General features: G+C 51.1%; 2 protein-coding genes and 2 non-coding genes across 19 annotated transcripts in view; 3 read left to right on the plus strand and 1 right to left on the minus strand.

The window, feature by feature from the left end:
* The first annotated feature begins 166 nt into the window (after nucleotides 1-166).
* LOC122385012 (kelch domain-containing protein 2-like) lies at nucleotides 167-6,948 on the plus strand. 16 transcript variants are annotated; one of them, XR_006257137.1, is made up of 10 exons: nucleotides 186-213; nucleotides 532-626; nucleotides 794-977; nucleotides 1,111-1,205; nucleotides 1,527-1,615; nucleotides 1,928-2,075; nucleotides 2,490-2,786; nucleotides 4,889-5,221; nucleotides 5,683-6,230; nucleotides 6,495-6,948. XR_006257137.1 is itself a non-coding variant. In XM_043372925.1 (9 exons), the coding sequence occupies exons 3-9, from the start codon at nucleotides 804-806 to the stop codon at nucleotides 5,807-5,809; spliced, it is 1,263 nt and encodes a 420-aa protein (XP_043228860.1). In that variant the 5' UTR covers nucleotides 175-213; nucleotides 532-626; nucleotides 794-803; the 3' UTR covers nucleotides 5,810-6,948. The 16 variants fall into 16 exon arrangements, 8 of the variants coding, with proteins under 8 accessions (XP_043228861.1, XP_043228858.1, XP_043228860.1 ...); XR_006257139.1 differs by having other exon boundaries at nucleotides 532-608; XR_006257136.1 differs by having other exon boundaries at nucleotides 211-248.
* Nucleotides 3,708-3,779, minus strand: Trnad-guc. Its single transcript has one exon. It is a non-coding gene; the product is annotated as a tRNA-Asp (tRNA).
* On the plus strand, nucleotides 5,460-5,531 carry Trnad-guc. Its single transcript has one exon. It is a non-coding gene; the product is annotated as a tRNA-Asp (tRNA).
* A 593-nt stretch (nucleotides 6,949-7,541) lies between the features above and the next one.
* The window catches only part of LOC122385015, a 30,456-nt gene continuing 23,048 nt past the window's right edge, over nucleotides 7,542-14,949 (plus strand). The window contains exon 1 of the mRNA XM_043372949.1: nucleotides 7,542-8,372. Within this exon, the coding sequence (XP_043228884.1) occupies nucleotides 8,178-8,372 (195 nt within the window). The 5' untranslated portion in view covers nucleotides 7,542-8,177. The remainder of the gene's footprint in view (nucleotides 8,373-14,949) is intronic.

Here is a 14,949-nt window from a genome sequence, read left to right on the forward strand (position 1 = left end):
AATTCACAAAATAAACGTTACAAAAACTTGTAATATATGTTTTCAAAACCACCCAAAGAAGACAATTGGCTTATAATAAGTTTTCAAGAAAAGCAAAGAACCGATCTTCTTTATCGATAGCATGAATATCAAATATTTAGTGGAGTTTTATTTTCGCGATTATATCGATAGGTCATTTTATCCTTGAGCTAAGACCGCCAAATTAGCAGAGAGGTGGCTGATTATTTTTTTTTTGTTGTTGAAAAATTGTAATTGCGGGGCCTCGTGTGGACTGGATAAAGATAGTTCTTTTTGTTTCATCCTTTTGAGGACTCCTGAGCTTAGATCAAACTCTCATGTCATATCGCGTTGTCACTGGTCTGTGTTATTTCAATTTCAATTTGTGCTGTCATCAACATTGCATTGGTGTCTGGAGGTCTGGATCAACTGCTGCATTCACCTTCACAGTAGTTTTTGAGCTTATTGCACTTGTTATCTTGTTTTTTTTTCTGAAAATTAAAGCATTTGAAGATTGAAATTGCTCCTTTTTAGGTGTCACTGACGTCAATTGTTCCAGTACAAAGGAATCTTGAAACAGATTCGGATCAGTTTCGTACGAGAAGTTGAAGGTATCAAGTCAAAGTGGGGTATGTTTGTTTGTAAATGAATTGCAAATTTCTGAAAGCCCACTGAAGTAAAAGACATTAAATACTTATTGCCTACTATGTACCTTTCTGTATCATTTTTAAAGATTTATGTGATCTGTGGCATGGTGTGCCCAATCATGCATAATTTGACGAGTTTATTTTTTCAGGTGTTCCACTATGGAGCATGATGAAGAGCGTCAAAGGTGGATGTTTGCTGAACATGATGAACGCTGTGAAAATGGCGAGAATTGTGTTGAGCCAATGAATGCAAAAAGTCCCAAGCTACATAGAAGAGTTGGCCATGTTGCTGTGAAGTACAAAAACTTTGTAGTTGTTTGGGGTGGATATGAGGTATGACATGATCAAATATTGACTATACTAGAATTCCCTTTTATGTTACCTGAGTATATTGAATATGGAATGATTCATTGATGCTTTTTGTATTTTTTTCTGAAAATGTTTTGACTGAATTTCATTATTGCAGGATGATGAACAGTATGACAACAATGCATACACAAGGGAGCCCTATTATCACCCTGCAGATGAAGTGATGCTCTATGACTGTGAATATGAAGTTTGGTGAGTGGTTGATGTTAATATAAATGCGAGTGAAAGTGAGTTTTTTCAAGCATTTCAATAGTGTTAAATGATGAAAAGCTGTAATAAATGCATCTTTTTTCATGCATTTTTTTGTCAGCATGAACTATGCTTGTAACTGGTGTTACCTTTCCACTGCTCTTGCAGCCTGCTGAGGCGTGCCACATATTAGGAGTGTATTGTGTACTCATGTAATTCTCATCTAATTAGATGCCATACTCTTCATTAATGAAGAGTATGGCTCTGCTGAAATCCCTGATAGCCAAGCTATTGACATGAGCCTGTTTCCGTGTCTCCTTCTAGGCACGGCGTGCGGATCCACGGCGACCCTCCCCCTCGGCTGTGTGGGGCCACTGCCGGAGTCATCGGCGACAGAATGCTGCTCTTTGGCGGTAGGTGGATCATAAAACTGGGTGGTGATACCGCTTCAGTATATAAGCAAATAGCAGCTGAAATGGGGACCTAGATATGATAGGTACTAGGTAGTGTCACTGATATGCGTACGATCTTACGGTGTTTTCACCACCGGGTGAAAGGTTTAGTGCTGAGGGACTTTCTATGCTTACCGATGATATTATGCCCCGTTTAATGATTCCTGGCCACAGAGAGCATCGCTTATAAAAACTTCGATTTATCCGTCTACCATTGCTGCCGTTGCAGCTGCTGTGCTGATAGTTAATATCTCACCCACCTCCGTCGGACAGGGTTCATGGAAGACCGTCAGCTGGGCACCTCTAACGTGCGTACCGTCTACGAGCTGGACCTGAACAAGATGGCGTGGAAGCAGATCTGGGCCGACGGCGTGCCGCCCCTGGCCTGCGACAAACTCGTCAGCTGGTGCTACGAAGGGAAGTGAGTAATGTTCCGGGATGCAATGGCTCTACAGGCGATGCTAATGTTGTGCTTGTACGTTTTACGGATGTATTCAACTTAAAACGTTGTGCTTTGCGGATCTATTTGAAAGGCTGTCGTTCGATACTTCCTTGTCTCCTTTTTGCATACGCGGATTGCGGAAGTTTCATGGAAATCTTTGTTTATTTACGTGTTACGTAAATAAACAAATTTACGTAACACGTAAATTTACGTGTTTCCGATATCTTGTGTTGTGATTGGTCAGTATGGTTCAAATTACTAGAGATGACCGTGACACTGGCTATAGGCTCGCCACACGGCACACAGTATCCCGACGCACCGTCCCCGAATATCTGTCACTCCGTACCTCTGCAGATCTTGGTCTGATTTCTGACGGCCACTCACCGTCTCCAGGTTCTACTTGTTCGGGGGGTTCGGCCCCTGGCCGGACGACCCGGGCTACTACCGGGACGTCCGGCTGGCCGCGCACCCGGGAGCCATGCGCGAGGATCGCTGCTGGAACGACCAGCTGGTGCGACTCGCGGACGGTCGGTGGGAGTGGCCCGAGACCAGAGGCGACCGACCCACCCCGCGAGCCGCACACGCCGCCGCCCTGGTCGGCAGTAGGGCGTACATCTTCGGTGGCCGACTGGGCAACCGGCTCAACGACTTCTACTGCCTCGACCTGGAGACCATGGTCTGGACTAAACTGTGAGTAATGAAGCGAGGAGCGCAGGGAAGTTTAGATGGGAGGGACAAATGGCGGCTTATATTGGAAGTGTAGTTGGGAGGGACAAATGCCGGCTTTTATTGGAAGGTCGATTTACGGCGGTGACTCGAAATATGATGCGACTCAGTGACTTCTGGGGGGGGGGGGGGGGCTGGAGGAGTGGTTCTATGGCGAGTTGCTATTCCTGAATAAATAAACCAGTATAACGCCTTTTGTGGCGACTAACGGAGCGAGCGAGAGGGTGGGCCTTGCACGTGCGAAATCGCGAGGGGGTACCTCCAACTGACTTGTGCACGGCACCTTACTAACCGGTCTCTAGCGATGTGCCAAATTTGAGCACAATCGGCCCAGCCGTTCTCGAGATCTGGAAGCGGCACCCTGCACGTGCGCACGTGCAAAATGGGTCCCAACTGACTTGTGCACGGCACCCTACTAACTGCTCCGTAACCGTGTACCAAATTTGAGCGCAATCGGTCCAGCCGTTCTCGAGATCTGGAAACGACCCCTGCACGTGCGCACGTGCAGCAGCACCCCAACTCTGGCACATGGATATGCATTGCCTAGTGGGTGCCTACCTACATGCCAACTCTCAGCGCAATCGGCCCAGTAGTTACCGAGATATTGCAACAATTACAAAAGTGACACCTCTTGGTTTTGCACGTGGCACGTGCATAAGGGGTCACCCACATGCATCGGGAATAGTGCAATACTTGGTAGAAGGAATGAAGCTACCCTACAAAAATTACCGCATGTAAATCGGTCAAGTGGTTGCTGAGATATAAGCCTCGCAAAAGCGTGACCACGGCCGGCCGGCCGCTCATACTCAGAAATTTCCGTTAATCTAAGGAAAGACTACGCTCGCTTCGCTCGCTCCGTAATTAGGTGAAGTAGCAGATCAAAAGCTCCCCGACGGGGAATCGAACCCCGGTCTCCCGCGTGACAGGCGGGGATACTCACCACTATACTATCGAGGAGTGGGTGCTGGGTGGTGAATTCAACTTTCGGCCAAAAGTGACTGGACAGACTGTAAGTTGCGTGACGTAGGTGCCATAAGTTGCGTGACGTATGTGCCTTCAGCAGTCCGCTAGCCGAGGGACGGTCCGAGTCCCAACGAGTCCTTACAGGACTGACTGGATTCAATGGACGATAAGAGACTGGCTGTGGTGTCGCCTTAGAGCCGGGGATTGCTGATTGTTTCTCTTGGGCAAATAGTGTTTTTTTTTTGTGTGTGGACGGCCTGCTCCATTCGACGGCCTTCGTTGTTAGGTATGTTCTTTACGTCAATTATCGCGGCTACGGGCTACCCACCTGGTTTACGGTATCGAAGCACAATAGCACTGATTTGGTTATCGGTAGACATCATTATATCATCATTATCGGTATCATATGGGTGATGAAGAAGGCAGTAGCCTTTGAAAGCTACCTTTATATAAACTTTACTGGTGTTCAACAATTATTTTTACCTTAACATGTCCCAGTACAACAACACTGCCTTTAAAGTAAAACGGTATCATCATTGATTGCTTATGCCGATGTAGTGTGGAGGAGGTTAGTGCGGTAACTTACCACACTAGAGCATCATGTCTTTTCTGCTGTCATATCGTGAAATGGCTAACCGGGCTAGTTATCGTAGGTTACGTTACTAGAATAGTTTAATCGTGATTATAGATGGTTGTAAGTGGCGGATTAAATACGCATGGATGATTGAATATTCATAGATGTCGGACCCGTACGAGTAGCGGCGGAACACCTTCAATTAAGGGGGGGGGGGGCACTGCCGACTTTTGGTCCCATTCTTTCCATGCAACGCTCATAGGGCTTATGTCAAAATGCCAAAATCAATAGGGGGCACGGTGCCCTCCTCATTCCGCCGCCTATGACCTGTACGATTGGAAACACTAAATAATCGTAGTTGCCGGCCTGCTTGTCACTTCCACAGTCTCATTCATGGAGTAGTGACCTGTTTCGGTTGGCGACACAGTCCGGCCAGTCTGTGTTCGTATGCTGCTCTGCCAGGTAGTCACCACGCTCCTGTTTGTATGTCTGTTTGTGACTGTGACACTATCCTCTGCGGCCGCCACAGGGAGCCGTCCGATCCGGCCGCGCCGGTGCCGGCCGCCCGCTCGTGGCACTCGCTCACCGCCCTGGACGATCACGGCCGTCTCCTCCTCTACGGCGGGTTTGACGCACTGAGCCAGCCGCTGGCCGACCCGTGGATCTGGAGTCCGAGCGGTCAGCGGTGGTCGCCGTGCACGTGGCTGAGCGAGCCGCCCATCCGCATGTGGCACGCCGCCACCCCCGGAGAGGCCGGCGAGGTAGTGCTGTTTGGCGGACTGGCCAGCAGTGTGCTACTCGATCAGCCCACCTACGCGTCGGGATCGGTGTTCCTACGAGAAACGCCCAAGTCGCTCATCAGGTTAGTACTGACGGGGGAAAGGTGAGGGCACTAGCTGATGTTTTTTCGGTGTTTTACGCTCTGTTAGTTCTGTTTGAACACCGCTCTCCCGTTTCTAACCTGAAAGAGTTACCAGCAGGCGCCAGGGGTTGCGTTATGGAATAGTCGAATACCGTAGTCACGTATAATATGACGTAAGCAAGAGGTGCTCGTCCTTTCGGAGTTTGCTCCATCCTGGTTTTGAGACCCGATTGGCAACTCCTCGATAGTATAGTGGTGAGTATCCCCGCCTGTCACGCGGGAGACCGGGGTTCGATTCCCCGTCGGGGAGCTTTTGCCTCGTAAGCTCCATTTTGTCTTCGACTATCAACTACTTCCCCATATCTGTTGCCAACTAAATGTTAGTTGGCACGCTATTTTCGTAGCCATACCTGCTGGTGAGCGTTTTTTTTTTGTTCTGACGCCGCTCTCTCTCCCGGCAGGCTGTGTCTGGACGTGCTGGATGCGAACCGGGAGACGTCGGTGCCGCTCGTATGGTTCACGCCGTCGCCGCTGGCCGATGGCATCATCGCCCGGCTGACGGCGTGCGGCAGCAAGCCGGTGGTGTGATCCGAGTCATCCGCGGCTGCCCGGCGGCCGGCATTTGTAACTGGCTGTGGTCGTGCGACGCCAACGCCAACTCAACGCGTGGTGGCGATACAGTTCCGTGCGAGTGGGAAAATCGTGGCATTTCAGCGGGAGTATTTGTACCGTCTGCCAAATACGGGGTGCGCTTTCTGAGTATGAAGGTGCGCGGATGGGAACTGAGGGTGCTGTTCAAATATCAGGTACGATACGATTTGTGCGCGAGAGCGTCCGCGTTGGTGTGTAAAGCCGGCGTCTTACTGGTATCTGTGCGACTGTCTGTGCGAAGTTTCTGAGATCTCCAAACAGGTCCTAGTCTCTGAGGAGCCGTTTATCCTCCTGGCCTCCGATATTTCAACAAAGACGCTCACCATGCAAGCTTATGATGTGTCCAGCCAGATACTTCGTAAGTGATCCCCAGTCACTAGCCTCCTTTCCGTTGTACTAACTCATCGATTGTTTCTGTGGTGTCCCGCAAACTCAATTTGTTTCCCGAAACTCACCTGTTCCCTATTCGGTCTCGTAAACATTCACATTGATCCATTACTTTTTATCTGCATCGTATTCAATTCGTCATTTCCCCGGTGTTGCCTACATTTTATGTGTTTTTCCAAACGTTCTTCATTTTTATCTGTTCCTCACTTTAACCCATTTCCTGCATATTTTCCAGTCTGAATGAGTCAGTAATTGGTCATAGGGCGGTGGCCACTCCCGCCCGTGCCGTCCTCCGCTGTGCGTCCTCTAGTCCTGGCCCGTGAGCCTCCTGCCTGCCTCCTGAGTGGGCGATTTCGCCGCCTGCCGCCTCCGGTCGTACAAACTCTGGTGAGTTGAGAGCTAACACTCTGTCACATGTCCCGAGTTATGTGCCCGTGATATGCATTGGCGGGTAACACTGGTGTGAGTTAGCTGGAGCCGAGCTGTGCGATGACCCGTGATATAAGCGTGACAATAATAGTGACGGTACAGGCCAGAAGTGAGTGAGGCTGATGTTTAGTCGTATTCATGAGAAGTGCTTTCAACTGATACATCTCTGGTGACCCCCATGAAGTTGTGTTTTAGCGTGTTGTGTATGATGCAAGTGTGCAATATCGGCTCAACGAATAAACTCAATGCCTTTGAACGCAGCTTTGGTAGTTTTTTTTTTTTTTGGATAGGGTACTTTTTGCATATAAAGTAATAGGCCTTTCTCAAATGGTTACCAGCAAGGACAAGGAAAAGCATCGTTGCTTTCGACCTTCAGGTGCAGGTAGAGGAACGGACAGTTCCAATGCCAAAAATACGCGCCCGCATGAATAAAAACATGAAAAAAACATGAATAAAAAAATAAAGATGTATCAGTTCGAAACTAAACGAATCTGAGGCCCGCCGCTTCGGTTGAAGGGAGTTATGTAACTGACGCCCGGTCGGACGGGGTGGGGTGGCGTCTGGACAGTGTGAGAATTGCTAGCCGTCCCTGAGTTCCCGGTGTTTCCTGCCGCCCCGGCCGTGGCTGCACCAGCGGCGCTGCTGGTGATTGCATCCATTGTCACCGAACTGGTTGAGCAGAGCTCAAAGTATAGCGGACTCACTTTGATGTATCCGTGCCATTTTGGCCCCGTTTACCTTTTCATCATACCCTGTCCCTTACTTTCATGGTCCAAAAAATTGAGTTCCTTCAGCTTTCATCCGAGATCTGGGTCGACGCCAAAACGAGTGAGCATTCTGCTGAATATGTCTCGCGACGACGCGAAAAATCAAGTGCTCTCAATTGATATTTTTCTGCAGTTAACTTGGCTTCCAAATTCGCTCAGCATTATCGTTGAAAATTGATCGTGTTAGCTCGCAAACCGTCACCTATTTCAGACGGCTTTGTTTTCAAACATTCTCGTTGTTTTCGGTGCGTGTTACATAAACCTTTTACCAAGCCACCCTTACTTAGGTACAAAATTTCATTATGTCAAGTGCATCGTATCTGATAAATTCTTCTGCACCCTGCCTCATCGCGTGACTCTGCGCAAATTGTCCGCACGTTACCCCGGTGTTGGTATTGGGCGTGACTCACCCCGGCGTACCGACTCGACAGAGTGCGGGGATCGTCACGTGCGCTCCTACGCTGAGCGGCCGCCCGCGCCGGCGACCGGCCGCTGCACGGGACTTGACCGCCGCCTCAGCCGCCTCTGCCGCCGCCGCTAACGACAGGTCCCGTGCCGCGACCTGCGGCAGTGCTGCAGCTAGCAGCGGCGGCTTTCTCCCTCCGGCCGCCCGTCGTCCGGTCGGGCTGGAATAGTTTCGCGGGTGGCCGCCAGGGGCGCTGCTGCGTCGTGTCGGCAGTGGCGGGCTGCCGGCGCCCGCCGCCAGTGAAGTCAACGCCGCGATGATGTTAGGACGGGTTCTCGGCACCGCGTGCCTGGTGGTGGTCGCGCTGGTCGCGGCGCCAGCCGCCGCCGAGCAAAGCTACGAGACCATCGATAACGCGCCTTCCAAGGCGGAAATTGCCGAGAAGGTGCGAGACTTGTTTGACGATTTCTTCGCCTGGCGACTGGAAGACAATCCGGAGTTCGCCACTCAGGTGAGTCCGCCGCTCCGACGAGTTTTGCGTGCGGAGTTTTCAAGGCGTGTGTTGAGCGCGTAATAGCTGATTTCCTCGTATTGATCAAATTGCTATCTGTTTACTGAAATGAGCTCATTTGCTAAGAAAGTCGATTTTTTTAAATCTGCAATTATATCCCATCGTCTCATATTTTGATGTTCGTTCAACTGAGTGATGCCAGTGCAAAATGATGTCCGCAGTCCAGGAATTTCAGAGTCGGCTCGCCCACCCACCCCTCCCTCCCGTCGTCACTCTACCCCTCCCCATTGGTGCACGTGTTGGTGCGGGGATGGCCGCATTTGCCCGGTCAGACCCGTATATAAACAGAGCTACCATCTCGACACGGAGAGACACATGGGCGCCGGTCCCGCCCCCGCCCTTCCGCCCGTGACCCAGCGCTCTCCCGTCTGTCAGTCTCGACTCTCGTCTATTCGGTGCGGTCTGTTCCCTCCACGCCCTTGTCCGGCCGTCCTAAAGTAATCTTGGTCCAGTTTCCCCATTCTTTCTGGTTAGACGTTTCCCGGTCTAGTTAAAACGTCTGTCCGCCTAATCCAGCCGTTCTCTTCATTCGCTCCGACCGTCCGGCCTCTCCGTTATTCGAGTCATTCGTTCGGCACCTGTCGTTCTCCTGTGTTCTGTTGAACTCTGTCTGGTCCTGTCCGTCCGTCTGTCTCTCTGGTCTGTTGGTTTCACCCAGGTGTGGCCACATCTGCCCGGCACTGCTCGGACCACGCCCCTGTCCGGTGACGCCTGCTCGCCCTGACCGCTCCCTGGCAGCGCGCCATATCCGTTCACGCTGACATACTGTTCGTCCCAACCCCGGCCACGCGGTGCGGCCGGCCGGCGTATATTTGGGAGACGCCCCGGCCTTCAAACAGTCCAACAGGTGTCGATTCTGTGAGAGGGAGGGAGAGGCAGCCTGGCTGCTGGTCTGTTCTGTGGATATCTGAATGGACGTGCAGAGTCTCGTTCAATCTGACCACTCTAAACCGTATTTTAGGCGTTAACAGCTCTTTCATTGTCGGTTCTTTGCTTGCTTCGCCGGTTCGCGCTTCGACAAGTATCGATTCGGATGCGGTGTGATTTGTGATTCGGTGTTTTGATGTGCCCGCGTGGTACACATATTTTTTCCATGTTTTGACAATTGTCAGCCAGTCCTATCAGGCTCGTAGCTGTACCCAGTGCCAAGCCATCGGGTCTCCCAGTTTCCCCGCCCTAACCACGCTGTAATAATCGGTGGTAGGTGGCTGCTGACCTCAATCGGACCGCATGGGCAGCTGGGGAGAGGGAGGGGAGGGGAGGTTAGCGGAGCGGGGAGCCACCGGGCGCGATATAGGCTCACTTTCGTCCACCTGACCTTGGGACGCCGACCGTGACAGATTTTGGAGTTGGCCTCAGGCAACGCGTCTCACCGTACGAAGTTTATGTAGAGACAATGCATCTGACATGGCGTTTGGAGTCCGGGCCTAGTACTTGGTGTCTCACCGTTCGGAATTTGCTAGAGATTGTGTGTCCCATATGTCGTTTGTCGTCGGTTTGGGGCACCTTGTCGCCCGAGAGACTGTGTCCCACACACACATCTAATTCGTCTCGTCGCTGGCCTGAGTCACCATATGTCTCATTCTCATAGCTCTGAGCTGGCCCAATCACCATCCGCATTCCGCTGTCACTAGTTGGTGTAGGTATCCGTGCGGAGGGGGTAGACCCATCTGCGAGGTGACTGACATCACCGGTCACCAGCCTCGAATCACCAGTCACCAAACAGTCACTGCATGCGTGGGAGGCACGCCACCCGGGCCGCGGCATGCGGCCATGACGTCATGGCCGAACGATGACTCTTCCACCCGGCTCCGTGGTCAACTCCAGCCTGAACTCCAGTGCGCTCATGCTGATCGATATTGTGGTATAAAGCGATATTTGTTGGTGGCGATGAGTTTGTGTAAGGTTGATTTTTTCAGTCGTTCGTTCTTTTACAATTTCAGCTACACGAACAATTGATTCTGTCTACCGAGACTACTGGCTATTGGCTAATTCAGATGGCTACCAAGTGACCGCGGAGAGATGATGCATAATACTATTGTGCACAGTGTGCAGTGAAAGGCACCTCGCAATAATGCTCCTTGCTCGTATTTTGAGCTCCATTCGTCAATTCATCTGTGTGCCGCTTTCTCCAGGCCCCTCACGCTCCGTTCTTGCGACAGGTGTCGTTGAGCGAAGGTTTTATGTCCTCTTCCAGCCTGGTTTTAGGCCCACTTCTGATGACGTCGATGACGTGTCACTTCTGATGTGATGAGGGATGACATCCCGCCAGTCAGGTCGGGGAAGTCTCAACTCGCTCGACCGTGAAAGTACCTATATTTGATGTCCGTGAAGTTAGCGTCAGCAACAGCAACGAATACAGCGTCGGATTCAGAATCGCTTAAAAAACTCATATTAGGTCAATTGGGGGACGGGGAGCAAGAATATGACCTTTATTTGGCCCTAGCTCTTACCCCTTACCCCTTAATCGGCCCTTAAAGGAAGGGGCGCGTCAAAAGTGCCTCAAGGGTTCGTCTGATCGCCAAAATAAGGGTCGCAATCGATTCCCCGGGTCAATATCTAGCCGCAGCCTCGGGTTCCAGATGTGTGCAACTTACCCCTTACCCCTTAATCGGCCCTTAAAGGAAGGGGCGCGTCAAAAGTGCCTCAAGGATTCGTCTGATCGCCAAAATAAAGGTCGCAATCGATTCCTCGGGTCAATATCTAGCCGCAGCCTTGGGTTCCAGATGTGTGCAACTTACCCCTTACCCCTTAATCGGCCCTTAAAGGAGGGGGCGCGTCAAAAGTGCCTCAAGGGTTCGTCTGATCGCCAAAATAAGGGTCGCAATCGATTCCTCGGGTCAAAATCTAGCCGCAGCCTTGGGTTCCAGATGTGTGCAACTTACCCCTTACCCCTTAACCCGCGCCCGGCTGGGGGTCCTGGATTTCCACGCCCTGCTGGGGGGGGTGTTTGAACACCCCCCCTTGTAACTCGGCTCCTGGGCCACGTAGCGATACGCGGAAGGCGGCGTTCGAAAGAGCGTCAAAAATAATGACGAAATCACTTCAGTCAATTTTTTGGTCAGGTCAAAGGTCAGGTCACCAGAGGTCATTGAAGGCAAATTTTCGCCGATTTCCAGGTCGAATGTCAAAAATTTCCAAGAAGCCAACGCATAACTCGGGAACCAATAGAGCTACAGCGCCGCGGAAAAGCGCATTCGATAGCCCTATTAACGCCCTTTCTGAGTAATTCTCTCAGATTTGACCTAACGTCAACGGTTTTGCCTGCAGGGGGCAAAAACTGCAAAAATAGCCGATTTTTTCGGAAACAGTTTTTCTGCAATAACTTTTGACCCAAGCCCTGTACGAGCTTATTTTTACCGGCATCGTGTTCCTCTCGTCAAGACGCATCGAATGAAATATAACTTGACCTTGAAAGGTCAACTTGAAAATTTGACCTCAGGTCAAGGTCATGACCTGACCGGAAAGGGTCATGTTGCATATCAGTCGATCCGTATCGTCGAGCTGAACACATCTAAGGCGTTTTCATCGCTCTAGCATGCCTCTATCAAAAGTTATTTGCGAAAAACTGATAGATACCATTCGTGACCTAAGATGACCTCAGGGCATAAACAAGGGTCACGGACACCATTTTCATGTTCAGTGTGTCTAAACCACTTGTAATTCGGTGTTTGGGAGTGTTTATAATGTCTTTCGTCCAAAAGAGGCGCATTTCAATTTTCTCCCATTGACTTATAATGGGGAGGTCGCAAAATTGACCTGACCTTAGGTCATCGATATCAAAATTCTGAGATATACATTTTGTACATGCTATTGCTCTTAGCGATCGCTGAAAGTTTCAAAGCGATCGGTCACTCGGTGTAGCTATGACAGACATTGAAACTTTTTATGAGGTGAGGTCACTTCAAGTGACCTGGTGACCTGACCTTGAATGACCTTGGTCTGAAATTTTCACAACATGTGTAGAATTGATGTATGATAAGGTGTACCAAAAACGGCGGCGCTCCGCGCCGCCGTTTTTGAGATATTCGCGAAAAACCACAAGGGGGGGTGTTCAAACACCCCCCCCCAGCAGGGCGCGGGTTAATCGGCCCTTAAAGGAAGGGGCGCGTCAAAAGTGCCTCAAGGGTTCGTCTGATCGCCAAAATAAGGGTCGCAATCGATTCCCCGGGTCAATATCTAGCCGCAGCCTCGGGTTCCAGATGTGTGCAACTTACTCCTTACCCCTTAATCGGCCCTTAAAGGAAGGGGCGCGTCAAAAGTGCCTCAAGGGTTCGTCTGATCGCCAAAATAAGGGTCGCAATCGATTCCCCGGGTCAATATCTAGCCGCAGCCTTGGGTTCCAGATGTGTGCAACTTACCCCTTACCCCTTAATCGGCCCTTAAAGGAAGGGGCGCGTCAAAAGTGCATCAAGGGTTCGTCTGATCGCCAAAAAAAGGGTCGCAATCGATTCCTTGGGTCAATATCTAGCCGCAGCCTCGGGTTCCAGATGTGTGCAACTTACCCCTTACCCCTTAATCGGCCCTTAAAGGAAGGGGCGCGTCAAAAGGGCCTCAAGGGTTCGTCTGATCGCCAAAATAAGGGTCGCAATCGATTCCTCGGGTCAATATCTAGCCGCAGCCTCGGGTTCCAGATGTGTGCAACTTACCCCTTACCCCTTAATCGGCCCTTAAAGGAAGGGGCGCGTCAAAAGTGCCTCAAGGGTTCGTCTGATCGCCAAAATAAGGGTCGCAATCGATTCCTCGGGTCAATATCTAGCCGCAGCCTCGGGTTCCAGATGTGTGCAACTTACCCCTTACCCCTTAATCGGCCCTTAAAGGAAGGGGCGCGTCAAAAGTGCATCAAGGGTTCGTCTGATCGCCAAAAAAAGGGTCGCAATCGATTCCTCGGGTCAATATCTAGCCGCAGCCTCGGGTTCCAGATGTGTGCAACTTACCCCTTACCCCTTAATCGGCCCTTAAAGGAAGGGGCGCGTCAAAAGTGCCTCAAGGGTTCGTCTGATCGCCAAAATAAGGGTCGCAATCGATTCCTCGGGTCAATATCTAGCCGCAGCCTCGGGTTCCAGATGTGTGCAACTTACCCCTTACCCCTTAATCGGCCCTTAAAGGAAGGGGCGCGTCAAAAGTGCCTCAAGGGTTCGTCTGATCGCCAAAATAAGGGTCGCAATCGATTCCTCGGGTCAATATCTAGCCGCAGCCTCGGGTTCCAGATGTGTGCAACTTACCCCTTACCCCTTAATCGGCCCTTAAAGGAAGGGGCGCGTCAAAAGTGCCTCAAGGATTCGTCTGATCGCCAAAATAAGGGTCGCAATCGATTCCTCGGGTCAATATCTAGCCGCAGCCTCGGGTTCCAGATGTGTGCAACTTACCCCTTACCCCTTAATCGGCCCTTAAAGGAAGGGGCGCGTCAAAAGTGCCTCAAGGGTTCGTCTGATCGCCAAAATAAGGGTTGCAATCGATTCCTCGGGTCAATATCTAGCCGCAGCCTCGGGTTCCAGATGTGTGCAACTTACCCCTTACCCCTTAATCGGCCCTTAAAGGAAGGGGCGCGTCAAAAGTGCCTCAAGGGTTCGTCTGATCGCCAAAATAAGGGTCGCAATCGATTCCTCGGGTCAATATCTAGCCGCAGCCTCGGGTTCCAGATGTGTGCAACTTACCCCTTACCCCTTAATCGGCCCTTAAAGGAAGGGGCGCGTCAAAAGTGCCTCAAGGGTTCGTCTGATCGCCAAAATAATGGTCGCAATCGATTCCTCGGGTCAATATCTAGCCGCAGCTTCGGGTTCCAGATGTGTGCAACTTACCCCTTACCCCTTAATCGGCCCTTAAAGGAAGGGGCGCGTCAAAAGTGCCTCAAGGGTTCGTCTGATCGCCAAAATAAGGGTCGCAATCGATTCCTCGGGTCAATATCTAGCCGCAGCCTCGGGTTCCAGATGTGTGCAACTTACACCTTACCCCTTAATCGGCCCTTAAAGGAAGGGGCGCGTCAAAAGTGCCTCAAGGGTTCGTCTGATCGCCAAAATAAGGGTCGCAATCGATTCCTCGGGTCAATATCTAGCCGCAGCCTCGGGTTTCAGATGTGTGCAACTTACCCCTTACCCCTTAATCGGCCCTTAAAGGAAGGGGCGCGTCAAAAGTGCCTCAAGGGTTCGTCTGATCGCCAAAATAAGGGTCGCAATCGATTCCTCGGGTCAATATCTAGCCGCAGCCTCGGATTCCAGATGTGTGCAACTTACCCTTTACCCCTTAATCGGCCCTTAAAGGAAGGGGCGCGTCAAAAGTGCCTCAAGGGTTCGTCTGATCGCCAAAATAAGGGTCGCAATCGATTCCCCGGGTCAATATCTAGCCGCAGCCTCGGGTTCCAGATGTGTGCAACTTACCCCTTACCCCTTAATCGGCCCTTAAAGGAAGGGGCGCGTCAAAAGTGCCTCAAGGGTTCGTCTGATCGCCAAAATAAGGGTCGCAATCGATTCCTCGGGTCAATATCTAGCCGCAGCCTCGGGTTCCGGATGTGTGCAAC

The sequence above is a fragment of the Amphibalanus amphitrite genome, unplaced genomic scaffold, assembly GCF_019059575.1.
Source record: "Amphibalanus amphitrite isolate SeventyFive unplaced genomic scaffold, NRLGWU_Aamphi_draft 000205F_arrow, whole genome shotgun sequence".
Lineage (NCBI taxonomy): Eukaryota > Metazoa > Arthropoda > Thecostraca > Balanomorpha > Balanidae > Amphibalanus > Amphibalanus amphitrite.